Here is a 20,888-nt window from a genome sequence, read left to right as displayed (position 1 = left end):
AAGTGCTAGGAGTTGTCGCGAGTACATAAATAAACCAGCCACAACTTGAGACCAACAAGATAACAGCAGATCGCAGCTGATAATAGCGACTAAATGCATCACTCCTACGCGAGTTCAGTTGCATTTGCTTTCATATGGTGTCCAAGAGCAGGACGGAGGGCTGGTGAATCGTGCTGGTCAGTCACCCCACCCTGGCCGAAGTACAGGAGATGTCCAGTGATCATGTTTTAGGAGCGTTTGCTTCGAGTGCCGATGCATGTACACACACATTATGGGCTACAAACGAACGAGCTCAAATAGACTACTGGCTCCCCGCGACATCCCTCCAGCCTGGGAGGTTTGCAGGGATTGTTCATCCTCGGGTGTGATGTTAGTACACAATATCGTGACTTCAAAATAAGAAGTCAAAGCCTGAATTGAACCTGCGCTGAAAACTGTCTCTCTTACCTGGTCCCCGCCTTGTCGCCCATCTCCGCAGGCCGTTTCCTTCAGTAAATGCTGGACACTTTGTAAGGGATGTTTCACAGAGACGAGACCTCGAATAAAGCGTTCCTCCTTTCCTCAATCAGTGCCAGTCTCGCAGGGTAGTTTCCGCAGCCCTGAGACGGAAGCCTCTCTCGCCCCACTCCGCTTGCTGCTGCCGCTTCAGACAGCAAGCAACTGGGCTTTGGCCTCGGCGTTTGACTGGCAGAGCGAGTAGCCAATCAAACGCGGAGAATCTTCTGCCGTCATCAGGCGGGTCATGATATCCGCCCACTTTGCCCTGGGGACCACCAATCAGAGATATGGTTGAGAAAGAACTTGTGCTGCTTGGTACACACACACACACACACACACAAACTATGAGGAAAAAAAGTAAAACATTTACATATTTACGTGTATCGTATGGCGTATGTTCCGCGTTCTTCGGGGAAACGACGAACTAGTGTTTGTAATGTGTTTGAAGGATTTGGAGTTCTCGCGCGTTTTCATCTTAATGTCAACCACAAAAATGTTATCTCTGAAGGAAATCCATTAAAATGTCAAAATGATGAGGCGAATCACATTACGCGGGATCAACTACAATAAGTCTTAAACTACATTTTGTGAAGTGATGGTAATTTTTCTCCTAGTTAAACTAATACAGAGTTCGTTTAAGATTGAATATGACTCCCGTCTAATTTCAGTATGTCACTAATGTCATTTTCCACAAGATTCCCATGATGGCATTATGTAACGCGTCCATGAGCTCTCCTACTATAAAAGGGCCTTGCGCCATCTAGCGACCATCCAGAGAAAGGTAAACAACATCCACATATAAATATACATAGCGTCTGTGGCAAGCCGTATTGACATTTAATCAATAGCCCGTACTGGTATCTATTTTCATGTTACTAGTACCTATTTTTAGATACTAGTATCATTTCCATTAAGTACTAGTACTTATTCATTAGATACTAGTGCTTATTAAAATATACTAGTGTTTACTCATTAGACACTGGTTCTTTTTATTAGATACTTGTACTCATTCATTAGATACAAGTACCTATTTAATAGATACTAGTACTCAGGGGCGTAGCGGACTTGTAGTACCTGTTGTTTGATAGGTACTAGTACTTATTAAAGATATACTAGTTTTTATTTATTAGATACTAGTACTTATTTTAATAGTGACTAGTAACTTTTCTGGTGTTACTAGTAATATATATTTAAAAATATCCATCTATCAATTTTTCTATTTATTAATTATATACTAGTATCTAATTAATAAGCACTAGTGCCTAATGATTAACTTCTAGTACATAAAATATATACAAGTTCCAGCTGTAATACATACTAGTCAAAACTGAATAGTTTATATCTTGATGACAGGTCCCATAGAACTCAATGGAAAAATGATCAAATAGGTACTATGTACTAATATCTAATAAATAAGAACTAGAATCTATTTATTAAGTACTAGTGCCTAATGAATAAGTACTAGTACCTGTTAGATAGTAGTATCTAATGAATACGTACTAGTATCTAATTCATAAGTACTATAGTATCTATTTAATTGGAACTAGTATCTAATGAATGAGTACTAAAATCCAGTGGTGTAAAGTAACAAATTATTCAAATATTCAAATTACTGTAATTGAGTAGTTTTTCTCAGAAATTTTTATTTAGTGAGTAGTTTTAAAAATGTGTACTTTTACTTTCCCTTGAGTATTTTTGTGCAGTATTGGTACTTTTACTCCACTACATTCCTTCAACCTGCAGTCAATCCTTTATTTTTTCTTGTTTATGGCGATTAGAAAAATCAGTCCAGTGATTCCTGTCCAATCAAATTGCACATAGAAGATAAATCGCATCGTAATGAACTACCTCAAGACATGGGCCCTTTATAATTGCAGCAAACTGTTTGGAAGCATTTAAAGTGTCCAAGAAGAAATTGGGTTGGAATCAGAAATTGGAACCAAATATCAACGTCTAGTGATGTTACAGCTTGACGTTGTGGGATTGTTACCGCTATGACGTCTATCAGATGTTGGATTTTGGTTGCTATACCTGATGAATAAATGTCAGTATTTGATGTCAATATGACATTGGTTTAAGATGTTGGCTCGACGTTGGATTTTGGTCACTTACTAACACAACCTAAAATCAACCAAATATCAACGTCATTTGACATCATTATTGCACATCAAAATAACATTGTCCTTAGACACTGGCTAGACTTGCATTTTGGTCACCTGACATCACAACAACCTAAATCTAACCTAATTTTAACGTCTTATGATGTTGTGTGCCTGCTGGGCAATAACTAAATGCACTACAGAATGTTACGTTTACACACATCCACAAATTACATATAATTGCATCAGCTTTTGGGCGATGCGGTGGCGCAGTGGGTAGCACAATCGTCTCACAGCAAGAAGGTTGCTGGTTCGAGCCTCGGCTGGGTCAGTTGGAATTTCTGTGTGGAGTTTGCATGTTCTCCCTGTGTTCACTTGGGTTTCCTCCGGGTGCTCCGGTTTCCCCCACAAGTCCAAAAGACATGTGGAATAAGTGAATTGGGTAAGCTAAATTGTCCGTAGTGTATGAGTGTGTATGGGTATTTCCTAGTCATGGGTTGCAGCTGGAAGGGCATCTGCGTAAAGCATATGCTGGATAAGTTGGTGGTTCATTCCACTGTGGAGACCACAGATTAATAAAGGCCGAAAAGAAAATGAATGAGTGAATGAATGAATGCATCAGCTTTTAACAGTGCAATACTCATTACTCTTGAGTACTTTTAAAAGGACTACTTTTTACTCATACTTTAAATAATATTTACAACAGATACTTTTACTCTACTTGGACTACATTTTTAGGCAAGTAATGCTACTTTTACTTGAGTATGATTTTTCAGTACTCTTTCCACCACTGCTAGTATCTCAAATAAAGAACCAGCGTCTAATGAGTAAGCACTGGTATATTTTTATAAAACACTAGTGTCTAATGAATAAGCACTAGAACTTAATGGAAAACATACTAGTATCTAAAAAATAAGCACTATTAACATGAAAATAGATATTGATTTGAATTGAATTGAATTAAATTAAATGTCAAAACGGCTTGCCATATATCGTCTACAAATATTCCTTTAGGCAACACATAAATAAATAAACAACAGTAGTAACCTAGCTGCTGTTGATTACGTGTTTACAGTGATGAACAGTCTTAAAAATGTTTTTTATTGATACTGATGAAAGAACTTTAAATGTCCATGACACTTTTCACTGGAATTAATACGTTTTTTCAGGTCTTCTTCACACTACAAAAAATAGTTCTTTGAAGAACCCTAAAATGACTTTGCAGAGCAATGTACTTATGTATACAGTGTTTAGTAAAAGTAACCCAGAACTAATCCTACAGTGAAATCCCTCACTCACTTATTCACTCACTGTCCTTCAGTTTAGTCCCTGATTTATCAGGGGTCACAGCAGGGGGCAGCAGAATGAACTGCCAACAATGAAAACCTTTAAGAGCAAATTGTAAATTATTTAATCAACTTTTAACAGTTTAAGGATCGCAGCCTGAGTCCAAAGCCTATGATTGTCTATTCTTAGTTTCTTTTAAATGACATTCTAACCCCATATTTTATTTACATTTTACTTGACTTTTAAATCATTTAAGATTTAATTGAAATATACTTTTACATAATTTATATTAAAGCTTAGCATAACTATTAAAATATATTATTCATAGAACCGGTATCACTGGCTCATGTTTTGGAGCTGCCCAAACTTATCATCTTACTGGGAAAATATTTTTCTAACATTCTCAACAATAGGTCAAAAGCCAATAGATCCAGATCCCCGTATCGCTGTTCTAGGCATCACTGATTTCGAGATCAAAACACACACAAAAAAAAAAAATACTGAGAAAAATCAGAATCTAAAAAAATCTGAGAAATTAGTACAGAACAAAATATAGTTCCATTTGTCTGTCTATTAACAAGAAGGTTAATATTATTAAACTGGAAATAGAAACATATATACAGTTGAAGTCAGAATTATTAGCCTCCCTGTTTTTTCCCCCCAATTTCTGTTTAATGGAGAAAAGATTTTTTTAACACATTTCTAAACATAATCGTTTTAATAACTCATTTCTAATAACTGATTTATTTTATCTTTGCCATGATGACAGTAAATAATATTTGACTAGTTATTTTTCAAGACACTTCTATACAGTTTAAAGTGACATTTAAAGGCTTAACTAGGTTAACTAGGCAAGTTAGGGTAATTAGGCAAGTCATTGCATTATGATAGTTTGTTCTGTAGACTGTCGAAAAAAAATATGGCTTAAAGGGGCTAATAATTTTGACCTTAAAATTCCGTTATAAAATTCATAACTGTTTTTATTCTAGCCACAATAAAATAAATAAAACTTTTTCCAGAAGAAAAAATATTATCAGACATACTGTGAAAATTTCCTTGCTCTGTTAAACATCATTTGGGAAATATTAAAAAAAAAAAAATTCAAAGGGGGCTAATAATTCTGACTTCAACTGTACATCTGTACATGATTAATTTAAAATTAAGATAAAAAACAGATTAGTTTTTGGTTTATTTTATTTATTATTATTGTATTTATTTTATTAGTTGTTTCATTTATTTATTTTCTTTTTGGCTTAGTTCCTTTATCAATCAGGGATCGACACAGCGGAATGAACTGGCAACTTATCCAACATATGTTTTACGCAGCGGATGCCCTTTCATGGAAACACACATACACTACGGGCAATTTAGCTTACCCAATTCACCAATAGCGTATGTCTTTAGACTGTGGGGGAAACCGGAGCACCCAGAGGAAACTCATGCCAACACGAAGAGAACATGCAAACTCTACACAAAAATGCCAACTGACCCAGGCCAGGCTCAAACCAGCAACCTTTTTGCTGTGATGCGACAGCGCTACCCACTTCGCCACTGCTCTGTGTTTATTATTTGTTTCCTTTTGTAATAAAAAACATTTATTTATTTTTTTATTATTGTATTAGTCCAGTATCACTATACTTCTCTATGGTTTATTTATATATATATATTGGAAAATGAATTATTATTGTTTTCAGGTTTTAATTAATTAATTGCCTGATTGCAATTTTATGTCGAAAACAGCAACAATGATCTTGAATCAAAACAAACATTAAGGGAAATGAGAAAGACATTAATTTTTAATCGTTTGTACTTTCTTATGTTAAATTTGAAATCATCACTTCAGATACAATAAAAATATTAAATATAATGCCATTATTTAAGTGACAAGTTCATTTTAAAGCAACAAAAAAAAGTTTTAATTCTTTTAAAAAAAGTGATGTTATATATATATAATCTTTAATTGCTTTTGCTCAAACATTATATATATATATGGTGACATTTAAGTATCACTGGCTACCAAAACCATTACTTACTCCCAGGGCCATTTATATTAAAGTTGATATTTAGCCACACCATGTTAGTGTTTCGTAACATCAAATGTTTACAAGGTGGGTTGTTAGCCCAACGTTTAACCTCCCCAACTTGGAGGACCAGGACATATACACATACCCTACGGACAATTTAGATTACCCAATTCACCTCTAGCGATCAAAACCATTAAACTCATTATTTAGTAAGCCACCTTAAATCATTCCCCCAGCAATTGTTCAGTCTTATAAATATAAAAATAAAAAATTAAAAGGGTGTAGAAATGATTAGAATTTAGTGTTCTAGCCATAGTTTAATTATCCACACTCATCAGAGTGACTTATGCTGGCATCCTATATATTTTTTGTCTGTTTGCAGAAAAACGACACACAAATAAAAACGTTTCAATTTAATTGCAAACCTCAAACATATAAAATGAAAATCATAGATACAGATAAGTACAGATTTATCATCAGCATTGTGTCTTACTTTATATTCAACCAAAAAATGAGAATCAAACTAGAGATGCACGATATATCAGCGACCAAATCAACATTGGCCAAATTTTTTTGTTCAGATATTTTTTTAAGAGTGCTCATACTTGTTTTCCGCTAACATTTGACCACATTTTACACAAATCTGTACTTTTATACATATATATATATAGTGCATTCCTAGATCACACAACGGTTAATATATATAGGGAAGATAATATAAATATCTTGCCTATACTGATCTCGGATGTGCTAATAATAATAATAAACGACATATAGCGCACCCGCCTGCAACAAAACTAACCAACGTGCTGGTGGCAACGGCTCTTTTTTGCACTGATTTTCTTTTTTCCTAAAACTGGACAAGAATGACGGCTTCAGCATGAAATGTCAGATATCGGCGCACAGTTACCAAACTATGACACCTTTCCACATGCAACACACTACAATCATAAACGATATCTACTCAACCATATACAGAGCTACGCACTCTTAAACTGAAAAGGAAAATAGAAGGGATTTACACATGTATGGTGTTACTTGTTTGAAGGCCTTTTTGTTATACAATTGGTAAAAGGATACAAACATGGGCTAGGAAGACACTGGGCTACGGTGATGAAGTGAGGTCTTCACATGCACTCACACACACACGAAGCTGGAGGTCAAAAACGGTGGTTTTTCGGTCTCTAACCAACAGCACACGAAACATTCCACCTCTATTAAAACAACAACGGGGCTATGAAAGACCACCAGTGTATTCCGTATCTACTGGGGAAATAGGTATTATAATCGTAACACACACACACACACACACACACACAGAAAAAATTAAAGTCTATTCGTCGTCGTCATATTCGTCATCATCCTCTTCCTCTTCTTCGTCTTCCTCATCATCCTCTTCGTCGTCCATGTTGCTCTTCATCATGGGTTTGGGAGGCATACAGTTGGCCATCGGCATCCCCATGCTCATGGAAACACCCCCGGCCTTGCTCTTCGTCTTGTAGTCTGCAACATCCTGCAGGAAAATGCAAATATTGTTAGAATTGGCTGTGATTTTTGATATGCTGCATGGTGAATGTTTAGAGTTTAGAGACGTGCCTTTTGGTACTTGTCCTTCAGCTTGTTGGCCTTCATCAGGTAGGGTTGTTTGGTAGCATCTGTGAGGCCGTTCCACATCTCGCCCAGTTTTTTGGCCACATCTCCGATGCCCAGGCTGGGATACTGAGCCTTAATTTGAGGACGATGTTCAGAGCAGAACAGGAAAAATCCAGAGCTGTTGAACATTAGAGATCGAAAAGTCAGTTGTTATTCAACAATAATTGTGTATAAGCAATAACACTAATTTAAGAATTGTTTATTATTATTATTATTATTATTTATTACCAAACTACAGAAAGGCAATCTATCATTTAAACCCCACACCTAGTACATATTTAAAATGTTAAAACAGCAAAAGAACAAGATACCTAAAGGAATTCTTAAATAACGTTTATATAAATTTTTAGGCGGCGACGCGGTGGTGCAGTGGGTAGCACGGTTGCCTCACAGCAAGAATGTCGCTGGTTCGAGCCTCGGCTGGGTCAGTTAGCATTTCAGTGTGGAGTTTGCATGTACTCCCCGTGTTCGCGTGGGTTTCCTCCGGGTGCTCCGGTTTCCCCCACAAGTCCAAAGACATGTGGTATAGGTCAATTAGGTAGGCTAAATTGTCCGTAGTGTATGTGTGTGAATGGGAGTGTATGGATGTTTTCAAGTGATGGGTTGCAGCTGGAAGGGCATCCTCTGCATAAAACATATACTGGATAAGTTGGCGGTTCATTGCGCTGTGGCGACCCCAGATTAATAAAGGGACTAAGCCAAAAAGAAAATGAATTAATAAATTTATAGAGAACTTTCCTATTCTGTAAATAAACTGATAACTAATTAATTCAAACCCTAATTTTAATTATTTATCAAGAAATAACTATTTAAACTCTTACATAATATATTGTTAAAATGCTGAAATTTTCGAATATCAAACAAAATAACTATTGAAACCCTGTCATAATTTTAAAAATCATTTAATGAAATGATCCAAATAGGCAAGCACTGCAAAATATTTAAGTAAAATGATAGTTTTTTTTTAGTTGCTAATTTAACATAAATATCCCCATAAAAATGCACTGTCATTTATTTAATGCATAATACAATGTTAGAATATTAAAAGTAACCCCGTCTTATACATGGTTTGAATTAAGTAACATTGTTTAATTTATTTGAATAAAATAAAAATGGAAGGGCATCCTCTGCATAAAACATATGGTGGAAAAGTTGGTGGTTCATTCTGCTGTGGCGACCCCTGATAAATCAGAGACTAAGCCGATCGAAAATTAATAAATAAAATAAAAATCATTTAAAAAAAATCTACTTAATTACCTGTACATATGTATATATATATAATATGTAAATCAATTCTATAGTTTTAAACCATTGCATAAACTACAATTGCTAGTATGTAACTCATAAACAACATCTAAAACCTTCTCTGCCAACATCAAATCAACTAAATATTCTTCATAATAACCAGACATGGTCATTTTTGATAATATACTCACGGTGGTCTCTTGGGGGCATTGGGATCCTTCTTTTTGCCTCTCTTTCCTGGCATGTAATGCATCATCTCCTGATCATAACGCACCTTATCCTGTTTGGCCATGTCTTCAAAGCGGGATTTCTCTTTATCAGTCATCGCCTGCGCAACAAAATCAAGACACCTTTGCACTGAGAACATGAATCTACCGCCATATTGCATTATTTACATTATTAAGTTAATTATTATTTATATAATAATTTATTACTTATATAATATATTATTTATATAATAAATAAGTGAGATATTATCAGAAATGTCATTGTAATCTAACCTTCCACCTTCCGGAGCATCTTTTGGAGAACTCAGAAAAGCTGACCGGAATCTCTGGACTTTTCTTCTTGTGCTCCTCTCGGCAAGTCTGAACGAAATAGGCATAAGCAGACATCTTGCCCTTGGGCTTCCTGGGGTCCCCTTTCGCCATTTTCGTAAGAAGAGGGACCAAAGTCTACTGAAGTCTTCTCTTGTGTAGTGATTTGACCTAAAACAATAAAAAATAAAGAGCATTAAACAACCTTTTATCTCTTAAGGTGCAACTGTTAATAAATAATGTTCATTTATTATGTTATTTTATTTTACATGGTGCATCATTTCTAAAAGCAGAAGGGTGCAGGGCATATTAAACTAAGATGATGCACAAAGGGAATTCCAGACCCGTCCTTCTCATGTGGGGGATGTGAACTGATTATTAATGAGACTGATTGATGTTCACTACCCTTTTTTTAGGAGAAAATATACCATGCCACCGCTATATTCTTTGTGGCTACCTTGCAATTGCAGTCAGCATCTTTTATTGCAAAAGTTTGGACTAGACATGTATTGCCTTCATACACAGTCTAGGTTATATATATCAACGCACCTGGTCATGGTTGGTAGAGGCCTAAAAAAGTGGCTACTAAAACCCAGAAATGCTTTTAGTGTTAGAATTAATATTTTTCACAAGAATGCATCCTCATGACAGAAACTGCTCTTTATTTTGATTAAACCTTATACATTTTTAATTTGAAGCCAGTGACTGCTCTTGGTTTAAAACTATTGAATTGCAGCGTTCTGCCTGTTTACAAGCATATATAGGCTGTTATATATAGCAGCTGCTATAAGCTCTGGCTTGCGCTGCTGTTCTTCATTCATTAAAATGGCTTCTTTGCGGAGCGAGCAAACAGATGGGTTGACCGTGCAACAAAGCAATACACACCCCCTTGCGTTTAAAATGCGATTCTAGCGAGCACAAAGCTTTAACGACAAGAAAAACATATTTATTAGCTAAAACAAAGGCTATACTTTTAGTTTGTAATTGCTGCAAAATGCTGTCAGGACGCGTTTTGGCGTATTTAACTGTTTTTCTAAGTTGTCGCTTGGCGCAGTGCTGCCTGCCTTAACAAAGACTACAGCCAGCCATTGCCTATGCGAGTCTATCCAGCGCGACTGTCAAGATGGAAAAGAGGATAAATGGCTATTCAGCGTTTATATTTTAATACTAAGAGATAGAGATAGACAATTCAGAGCGAAAACGAAAGGAAAGGGCAGTTTTGCTCGCAAAACAAACGTTTTCGGTGTTAAATGATTCCGTCCTTGCTGCGTGAAGGAATAGCTGTTCGTCAATGGTCTCAATCGCCAGCCATTTTAATACACGGCGAGCGCGCTTGTTTAAGTTGGAAGAGAAAAAACGCGAAAATACATTTGCCATTCGGTTAGAGCTTTATTGTTCAAATTTTAAGATAGAGAGCAAAGAGTAATAGCATAAGCGAATGATTGCGAGAATACATTTTTAATTTACGCGAAGATGTCATCGAAATCGGTCTGCATAGAAGAAGCAGGGTGGTTCATAGACAGGACACGGCGAGCCATATTCAGCAGCGATGCGCGTGAAGAATACAGTCCAATACAAATCAGTTTAATAACTTTTAATTTTTCAGGGGAAAATGAGACATTTTAGAACTGATATCAGTAAGGCTGGAAAATTACATTGGACTTCATTTTTAAAAACACTTTTATCTTCTTTCCACACATTTCTGCTATTTCTGAAAAAAAATCACGAACACCTCAGAAAGACAAAACGCAGATATTAGCAAACAAACTGCAAATATACAAAACTCCTTCTTGACCTTCACATGTGAATAAATTATTATCAAAAACACTTTTATTCTGCGTTTAATGAATAAATGTTATTTTAACATTTTACATATATTTTTAAAAAAATCTATCATTGTGCATAAAATTAAACATTTCACCTGAATATGAATGAAATGAGCAGTGTTGGAAATGAGACGGTTTTCCGTACCTGTGTTGTTGACTTGATTGAAATCTCGCCACTGTCTTCCCTTCTCTCTCCTCTTTAAAGCCCATGCACTGAGCCTCGCGCTAGCTCAACACGAGACCGGCCTGATTGGCTACGCAGTCTCGCCGATTCAAAACAACCTCCATTCCTCGCCATTGGGCCGCGCTACACGCACATCAAGCGCCCCTTCTTCCAGATTGGTCCTGGCTTGGGTTTTCGTATGCCCAGCCTCTGCACTTTTGGAGGATGCTTAGTGAACTTACACTGAACAACTCTAGGCTTCGAGTCTGGTTACAGCTGTGAGGTTAGTGGTTATAAATGATACACTGTTAACATGATTTTTGACCATGCTTAGCACTTTCCTTCATCCAAATACATATAATACAGTAATAATCAGGGGTTCTTTAAAGATTACCATAATTGTGTGATTTTAGTTCCTTAAGGACCCAAAATTCTTTTAGATTTTTCGTCAGTCATATATAGCTACAACATTTTATTATAATAATAATAATAATAATAATTATTATTATTATTATTATTATTGAATCACTCTAAAATGAATATGAGAGAAATAAGATTCACATATCATCATGGACTGATCATGTGCCTATCAAGTAGTAAAACAAAACAATACACTTATACAAGTAGCACACAAAATCAAGGTGTAAGACCAAGCCCATTTGGAAATCTGATATATGGGTATATATAAGGGCTGCACGATACTGGAAAAATCTGACATTGCGATATTTAGTTTCACTGCGATATATATTGTGATATAAATAAAATTTTACCAGATTATTTGAATAGCTTTGTTTGGAAAGATTTCATTAATTTAGATCAACTAGGATGATTCTATGCAGTGGATCTGCATAAATTATAGTAGATTACAAGCAAAAACAAATAAAAAACAGTGCTTTATGCTTTTCTTTTGAGTCTAGCAGTATTCAAGTACTGAAATCAAACTCAAATGTAAAATATCAAGGTCAACTTTGTATAAATATTTAAAAAGTAATAATATTTATCAATATTCGTATCTTTTAAACATTAATAAATCATTTAATCCTGTGATGTGACTATTGGAGATAAACATATTGCGATATCGATGCTCAAACGATGTGTGGTTTAGCCCTATATATGAACACACAGTTGAAGTCGAAATTATTAGTCCTCCTGTGAAATGTTAATTATTTTTGCAATATTTTCCAAGGGGAGAAAACCTTTTCCAACAGATTTTTAAAAATATAATAGTTTCAATTAACTATAATAAATATAATAGTTTCTAATAAATAAATTCTTTTATCTTTGCCATGATGACAGTACATAGTCATTTTTCTAGACAGTAGTGTTTAGCTTAAAGTGCAATTAAAAGACTTAATAGGTTAATTAGGTAGGCAAGTAAGGTTATAATTGGGCAAGTCAGTGGGCAACAGTGATATGTTCTGTAGCAAATCCCAAAAAATGGGCTAATAATATTGACCTTAAAATTAATTTATACATCAATTATTCCAGCCAAACCAATTGAAAATAAATGATCTAGAAAAAATTAAATATTATAGGATATACTGTGAAAATTTCCTTGCTCTGTTATATATAGTATAGTAGTTCATTATTGTAATTTCAGTGGTTCAATAGATGTGTTAACTGCCATTTTTGCAATGTTTTGAAATATATTTTGCATAAATGACATTTTAAAAATCCAAGCATGAACTTGTATGTCATACAGTTGAAGTCAGAATTATTAGACCCCCTTTGATTTTTTTTTCTTTTTTAAATATTTCCCAAATATTTTTACAGTATGTCTGATCATATATTTTTCTTCTGGAGAAAGTCTTTTTCGTTTTATTTTGGCTAGAACAAAAGCAGTTTTTCATTTTTTAAAAACCATTTTAAGGTCAAAATTATTAGCCCCTTTAAGCTATATTTCTTCTCTCAATAGTCTACAGAACAAACCATCATTATACAATAACTTGTCTAATTACTCTAACCTTTAGTTAACTTAATTAACCTAGTTAAGCCTTTAAATGTCACTTTAAGCTGTATAGAAGTGTCTAGAAAAATATCTAGTTAAATATTATTTACTGCCATCATGGCAAAGATAAAATGAAACAGTTATTAGAAATGAGCTATTAAAACTGTTATCTTTAGAAATGTGTTGAAAAAAATCTTCTGAAAAAATAAACTAGGGGGCTAATAATTCATATTATATATTATCAAATGAAAGGTGCACATCACCAAAAAGAACAATAACATACCTGAGTCTGTACTTTTGAAATAGTTTAAGGATACTGACTTCAGTGGTTGTGAACTGATCTCTAAGGAAGTCCAGATTTCAAGTATCTGTAAGTAAGTTTAGAAATGTGCTGAAAAAAAATAGCCTGTTAAGCAGAAATTGGGAAAAAATAAACAGGAGGGCTAATAATTCTAATTTCAACTGTATGTAACTTTCCATATTTTAGATTTATATACAGAATATACCTGATATTAGGTAAACCTAGTTTGTTAGTACCAGTTTGGACCATCTTTTGCCTTCAGAGCTGCTGTGATTCTTTGTGGAATTCAACAAAGTGCTGAAAACATTCCTTAGAGATTTTGATCTAAATTGACGTGACAGCTTGAAGCATTAGCTGCAGATTTGTCAACTGCACATCCACAATGTGAATCTCCTGTTCCTGTAAATCCCAAAGGTGTTCTATATGATTGGGATCTGACTGTGAAGGCCATTTGAACTCAATTTCATGTTCAAGAAACCAGTTAGAGATGATTTGAGCTTTGTGACACCTTGTAATGCTTGAAGTATCAGCGAGTGGCTGTTATGGTCATAAAGGGATGGACATGGTCAGCAATAAAATTGTAGAACTGTGACATTTAAAGAGACAGTTCACTTAAAACTGAAAATTCTTTATTAACGTACTCACCCTTTTTTGTTGCAAACATGTTTGGGTTTCTTTTTTCTGTTAAACACAAATGAAGATTTTCTAAAAAATGGTGGAAACCAACACTGATTTCAATATTTCATTTTTCTACTATGGAAGTCATTGGTTACCATTTTCAAACAAAATTGAAAAAAGAAAAGAAACTCATAAAGGTTTAAAATCACCTGAGTGTGAGTAAATCTTAATTTTAGGGTAAACTATGCCATTAATTTAGTACTACGGGGCTCAAAGTGTGTCTTTCATACCAGTACACAAACAGCAGGCTGAATCACTGATGCATGTCAGGGTGGTTCTATGCTTTCATCTTCATGCAGAATTCTAATAATATACCAGCCAAACACCAGAGCAGAAATTAGAGAATCATCAGGATAATTTCCCAATCGTCTAATACCCCTTTAAATGAATTGCCATAGTCTTCTGCTGCTGCAGCTCATCTGCTTCAAACATTGTGTTTTGTGATCAGTTTGATTTGATCTGCATGACCTCAGTTGTAACAAGCTATTGGAGTTACTGTTCGCTTTGGTCATTCTCCTCTGACCATTTTTGCCTACAGATCTTCTCCTTATTAGCTTTTTATCTTTTTATGGCATTCTCTGTAAACCCTAGAGATGGTTGTACTTGAAAATCCCAGCAGATTAGATGTTACTGAAATACTCAGATCAGCCCATCTTTACCAACAACCATCTTTCTGTGCCATTCTGATGCTTGGTTTAAATGCTTGGTTTAAATTAACCATTGTTTTGCTACAAAAATAAATAAATACAAATGTTTTTCACATAGGAATCATAGTTCAACATTGAAATTTGTAATTATTTTATATATTATTTTTATTTTTTTATAATTTTTTTTATTATTTTTATTTATTTTATTTTTATTTATTTTATTTTTATTTTATTTATTTATTTTTTTATATTTTTATATTTATTTTATTATTATTTTTTGTATTATTGGTTATTTTGTATTATTTTCATTGATATTTGTAATAAAACTGTGATAATGCAAATGATAATCAATGTATCAAAAAGGTGTTACTACACATTTACTATATTAAAACCAAGTTCAAATTTAATCAGCAGATCATCCTAAGCATGCCTACGTAAATGCGCTAGATTGACTCAACAAATGACTTTTGCTGCTTGTTCAAACTACTTATTTTAAATGAATTGAAACGACACAATTATCACAATTGTTACATTTTTAGAGACAAATTGTTTTATGTTTAATCCACTAAAAATGGGCAAAAATGATAAAGTTAATTTAATCAATTTGGTACTACATGAAGGAATTGTGTGTAACCCAGGGCTTTTTTTTACAGTGCATAAGTATATATAAATTACACATTATATAGTAATGCTTAAATGAGTTGCTGCCATGTGATTAATTAGATACAACACTGGTGTGCCTAATAAAGTGGCCACTGAATGCAGATTTCTCATCTTTGTTTATCTCACGCATCTGTAGAAGCAGATGTTAGGCACTGGAGGCCTCCGGGAGATGGTTTATATATAGACGGTTTTATATTTTGTCTGCATTTAAAGAGTACACACTGTGAGATATTTCAGATGAGGTGCATGAAAACAAATTTACCAGCACATAAAGCAGCCTGCAAGGGCAAATCGTTTGTGGATGCACCAGGGAGACGTTTGTCCTGTTATGATGTACCATATACAGGGTGTACTTTCTTTGGCTGTGGCAGACAGTAATAATCCCACTTTGTTTTATACTGTACTGCATTTTTTATGATAGATGTCTTCAGTGTTGAACCTGAAAATAGCAAGACCAACAAAATTTGGTGTTTCATTCAGGACATAAAAAAGATTTTCTTGACTTGTCTCGCAGGATGCACTTGTATAGCCTACAATTTTCTCCCGGTTTTATGCTGCCCAATGAAATTCTCGAAACATTAATCAAAAGCCCTTTTTTTATCTGGCGAGCATTGTAAAACTTGAAGCACAGCACAGATCTTCCTGTTTTGTAAGAATTATGTCAGTGTGCCACTACAGGGATGCTAAGTGTGCCACGTTAAAGTGCTGTTACATCCACAGTTAAAACTGTCTTTCAGACTAGAAATGTGTCCTAAATATTATACCGGCCACTTTGTTAGGTACACCTTACTAGTACCGGGCTGGTTGCCTTCAGAACTGCCTTAATCCTTCAAGGCATAGATTCAACAAGGTACTGGAAATATTCCTTAGATTTTGGTCCATATTTACACGATAGCATCACGCAGTTGCTGCAGATTTGTTGGCTGCACATTCATGATGTGAATCTCCCGTTCTACCACATCCCAAAGGTGCTCTATTGGATTGAGTTCTGGTGACTGTGGAGGCCATTTGAGTACAGTGAACTCATTGTCATGTTCAAGAAACCAGTCTGAGATAATTCACGCTTTTTCACATGGTGCGTTATCCTGCTGGAAGTAGCCATCAGAAGATGGGTACACTGTGGTCATAAAGGGATGGACTCAGGTGGACTGTGGTGTTGACACGAAGCTCAATTTGTATTAATGGGCCCAAAGTGTGCCAAGAAAATATCCCCCACACCATTACACCACCACCACCAGCCTGAACCGTTGATACAAAGCAGGATGGATCCATGCTTTCATGGTACTGATGCCAACCTCTGACCCTACATCAGACCAGGCAACGGTTTTCCAATCTTCTGTTGTCCAATTTTGGTGAGCCTGTGCGAATTGTAGCCTGTTTCTTGTTCTTAACTGACAGGAGTGGAACCCGGTGTGGTCTTCTGCTGCTGTAGCCCATCCGCCACAAGGTTCGACACATTGTGCATTCAGAGATGCTCTTCTGCATACCTCGGTTGTAACGAGTGGTTATTTGAGTTACTGTTGCCTTTCTATCAGCTGAATCCACTCTGGTTATTCTACTCTGACCTCTGCCATCAACAAGGCATTTGCACCCACAGAACTGCCGCTCACTGGATATTTTCTCTTTTTTGGACCATTCTCTGTAAACCCTACTGATGCTTTGTGGATGGCGACACGGTGGCTCAGTGGTTAGCACTGTTGCCTCATATCAAGAAAGTTGCTGATTTGAGTCCTGGCTGTGTCAGCATTTCTGTGTGGAGTTTGGTAACTCCGGTTTCTCCCACAATGCAAAGGCATGCTGTATAGGTGAATTGAATAAACTAAATTGGCCGTAGTGTATGAGTGTGATAGAGTGTGTATGGATGTTTCCTAGTACTGGGTTGCAGCTGGAAGGGCATCCACTGTGTAAAACATATGCTGGATAAGTTGGCAGCTCATTCATTCTGCTGTTGCGATCCCTGATGAATAAAGTGACTAAGCCACTGATCTCTTTTAACGTAATAATAATCAAGTCACAATTAGTCCAGTATTAAAGTATTTAAAATCATTCAGTTTGATTAGTTAAACTAACAGTTCACACAAACGTTAATTAAGTCACCCTCAGGCTATCCACATAGCAGAAAATGTGGTCAATTGTTGATTCAGAAAATGCAAGTTAATGCTTACCATCTTTTTGTGAGTCCAAAAAGGATTTGCAGGCAAAACAAAATTAATACCCGTGGCTCTAATAATTACATTGTGGTTTTATAAAGACAAATGATTGTTTATACATTAATTATACAAGATTATCAGTGATGCACAGCCTCTGAGTGTGTTCACGACAGTCTGACGGGAGAGCTTCCTGTCATATACTGTATTATGTCTGGTCACACGCAAGCTCGTACTGATACACTAGAGAGAGGGACGTGTATGTTGTATTGATACTTGAAAACTATATAAAATATAAGATTAAAAACCTCTCTGGAAGGGGACGCGTAACAGATATTTTAGAAATGTCCATATGTGCTCTCTCAAAGCTTGTGTTCTTCAAATGAACAGCACATTGTGGTTCCATCCTAAGAGGCTTTCACAGACTTTTACCTATAATGTTCTGATGATCTGGTGGAATGACCTTCCCAATTCAATCCGAGTTATTTGCAAGAAACAGTTAAAGATCTTTTCATCAACACTTGTTGAGCAGCAGTATGTGATTGATTTTGCATTGCTTTCATCTCTTTTGTGGTGTTGGGAAAAAGGAATATTTTTTTCGTTATTCCTTGTCTCTTTCTTTTCATTAAACAAATAGTTGTATTGGTCATTTAAAGGTTATATATCAACTGAAGTTTTTCTCGAGTCTGATGTGTTTTGTTAATAATATTTGACTGGATATTTTTCAAGACAATTTTATACAGCTTAAAGTGACATTTAAAGGCTTAACTAGGTTAATTAGGCTAACTAGGCAGGTTAGGGTAATTAGGCAAGTCATTGTATAACGATGGTTTGTTTTGTAGACTATCGAAAAAAAATAGCTTAAAGGGGCTAATAATTTTGACATTAAAATGTTTCTTTAAAAAGTAAAAATTGCTTTTATTCTAGCCGAAATAAAACAAATAACACTTTCTCCAGAAGAAAAAATATTATCAGACATACTGTGAAAATTTCTCAAAATTTTTGATGCTTTGAGATTGTGAGCAGAGCGGCCAACGAACTCATTTGCAAGTGTTGAAGCTGGATTCTGCTGATGAAACTGCAAACTATCTTCAGTAAACTTTCTTCATTTTCATTGCATCCCCGACTCGGAGTCTTCTCTTCATCTGACACACCAGACGTTTATTTTTTAACTGTTAATCTTCATCCCCAACAAGACATAATATTAAACAGCTATATCCATTAAAACAAGAGTTTGTTCACCTAAAATCTTTAGGAATAGAAAGATGATTCATTTAAATTCAAACAAGTTATTGCAAAAAAAATTTACAAACTACAGAATGTCAACTAAATGTTTGTTTTTTATGTTTGTCTAGATTTTTCCTGTTTATTAACATTTTATTTTGTGTTTTTCCCTAACATTTTAGCTTGTGTATACTAATTTATGGACTTGATCTTATATTGTTTTGTAGATTAGCTCCAGTTTTAGCTTCAGTACATCCCTGAATATTCCACCGTTGACTGTTAGTGGTATTATTACAAAGTGGGAGCATTAGGAACAACAGCAAATCCGCCATGAAGTGGTAGGCCACATAAAATAACAGAGAGGGGTCAGTGTTGGCTGAGGTGCACAGAAGTCAACAATTTTTAAGAGCTACTGACCTTCTAGCCCTTAGATTTAAATTAAAGTCATCAAGTGTTAAATTGACTGTTTATTTTATTGTGGATGCGCAACATCAGGTGTAGGCACTTCTCTGCCGTCAAGTGCCTAGACAATGCAAGTGAGTAGGCTTACAGTGTTATGATGTAGAACTATTTATCACCATTGTGTGTGTGTGTCGGTATAAATGGGAACAAGTTAAGAACCTGGTAGTACATAACATGTTTTAGAGATGTGTCAGAAATCCGCAAATGTATTTTTAAAAGGTTTTAAAATATGTAATGAATATTATTATTTAAAAGGGTTGCATTTGAGAGGTTGTTTAACAAGTTTGAAAATTAGGATTAAATTAAACAGTTAGTAGAGTGTTAAGAGTTGATTGTTTAGCATTTATTTGGGCACAGTGCAATATAGCGCCTGAACGAACATTTATGGTAACACTTTTCAACAGTTTCAGTAATTAATGTTAGCTATTGTATTTACTAACATCAACAAACAATGAACAAAACATTTATTACAGAATTTATTACAGAATTAATAAAAGTTGTTTGTTGTTAGTTAACTAATATCAACAAGCATAACCTTTAATAATTTTAATAGTATATGTTAAACTATGATTAGTAATTGTTGTAAAATACTTTTTAATAGTTCATGTTTTTAAATACATTTACTAATATCAACTTATGTTAAAGTGTGATCTTAATTAGTTTCATGTTAGCATAAACAGTATGTGCTTCAGTTATTCTTTATGTGCATGTACACAAATTGTTAACAAACATTTATAATCTCAAAGAATCTCAAAAACACATGTCAAATATGTACCATAAACATCCATTTCTGTTTTGCCTCTAAGCATAATTAGAACATATTGAAATGATACTGTTTTTAACACATTTGATTTAGTATATACTCAATATGTTTGTCATATTTAGATTTTTTTGTAGTATGTCCTAAAACAACATGTTCGAATTACACTTAGAGGCAAAACAGAAATGTATGTTTTTGGTACATATTAAATGTGTGTTTTACAAGTAGGATCTTTAATAAGACTTTGAGATTCTAAATGTTTGTTATCGATTAACATTTAAGTTTGTTAACAGACCTTTTTGTCTAAGTAGTTGGATGCTATGTTGTTTGTTTACTGCTTCACTTGGTTGCTTTAATTCTGTAATATTTTAAATGCAAATGATGTCTGTGTGCATAAAACATTTTGGTAATATTTTTGAATAATGTTTCTTTAGTTAATATTAGTTCAAATAGCAATACAGTTGTTTCTGTATTTCAAAATCTTATAACCTTTTTAAGAAAATTGTAACTTTGGTTATGTTAGCTCAAGTCCATAAAACATTAACAAATGAAACTTTCCGTGTGTAATTATACACTAGTAAGAGGTGGTTTAACTGATTTACTTACCAATCTTGTTAAATTACCACATACTTTTTTTTAAATTAATATTCAAATATGTACTAATTCCAAATAAACTGCAACAGCATATAAACCCGAGATGTGCCAAAACATATCAATTATTAACAGA

The 20,888-nt window shown here is 34.7% G+C and overlaps 2 protein-coding genes across 2 annotated transcripts in view; both read right to left on the bottom strand.

The window, feature by feature from the left end:
* The window catches only part of arrb2b (arrestin, beta 2b), an 81,480-nt gene extending 80,805 nt beyond the window's left edge, over window positions 1-675 (bottom strand). The window contains 1 exon segment of the mRNA XM_056462723.1: window positions 448-675. Coding sequence (XP_056318698.1) covers window positions 448-470 — 23 coding nt within the window. The 5' untranslated portion in view covers window positions 471-675.
* A 5,631-nt stretch (window positions 676-6,306) lies between these two features.
* On the bottom strand, window positions 6,307-11,415 carry hmgb3a (high mobility group box 3a). Its single transcript, XM_056461372.1, has 5 exons — window positions 11,314-11,415; window positions 9,307-9,513; window positions 8,998-9,134; window positions 7,505-7,679; window positions 6,307-7,421 (listed from the first exon to the last, which is right to left on the bottom strand). Exons 2-5 carry the CDS (start codon window positions 9,454-9,456, stop codon window positions 7,242-7,244), a joined length of 642 nt encoding a protein of 213 aa, XP_056317347.1. The 5' UTR covers window positions 9,457-9,513; window positions 11,314-11,415; the 3' UTR covers window positions 6,307-7,241.
* Between the last annotated feature and the right edge of the window lie 9,473 nt (window positions 11,416-20,888).

Source organism: Danio aesculapii, chromosome 7 (genome assembly GCF_903798145.1).
Source record: "Danio aesculapii chromosome 7, fDanAes4.1, whole genome shotgun sequence".
NCBI lineage: Eukaryota > Metazoa > Chordata > Actinopteri > Cypriniformes > Danionidae > Danio > Danio aesculapii.
This window is presented reverse-complemented; position numbering and strand designations above follow the sequence as displayed.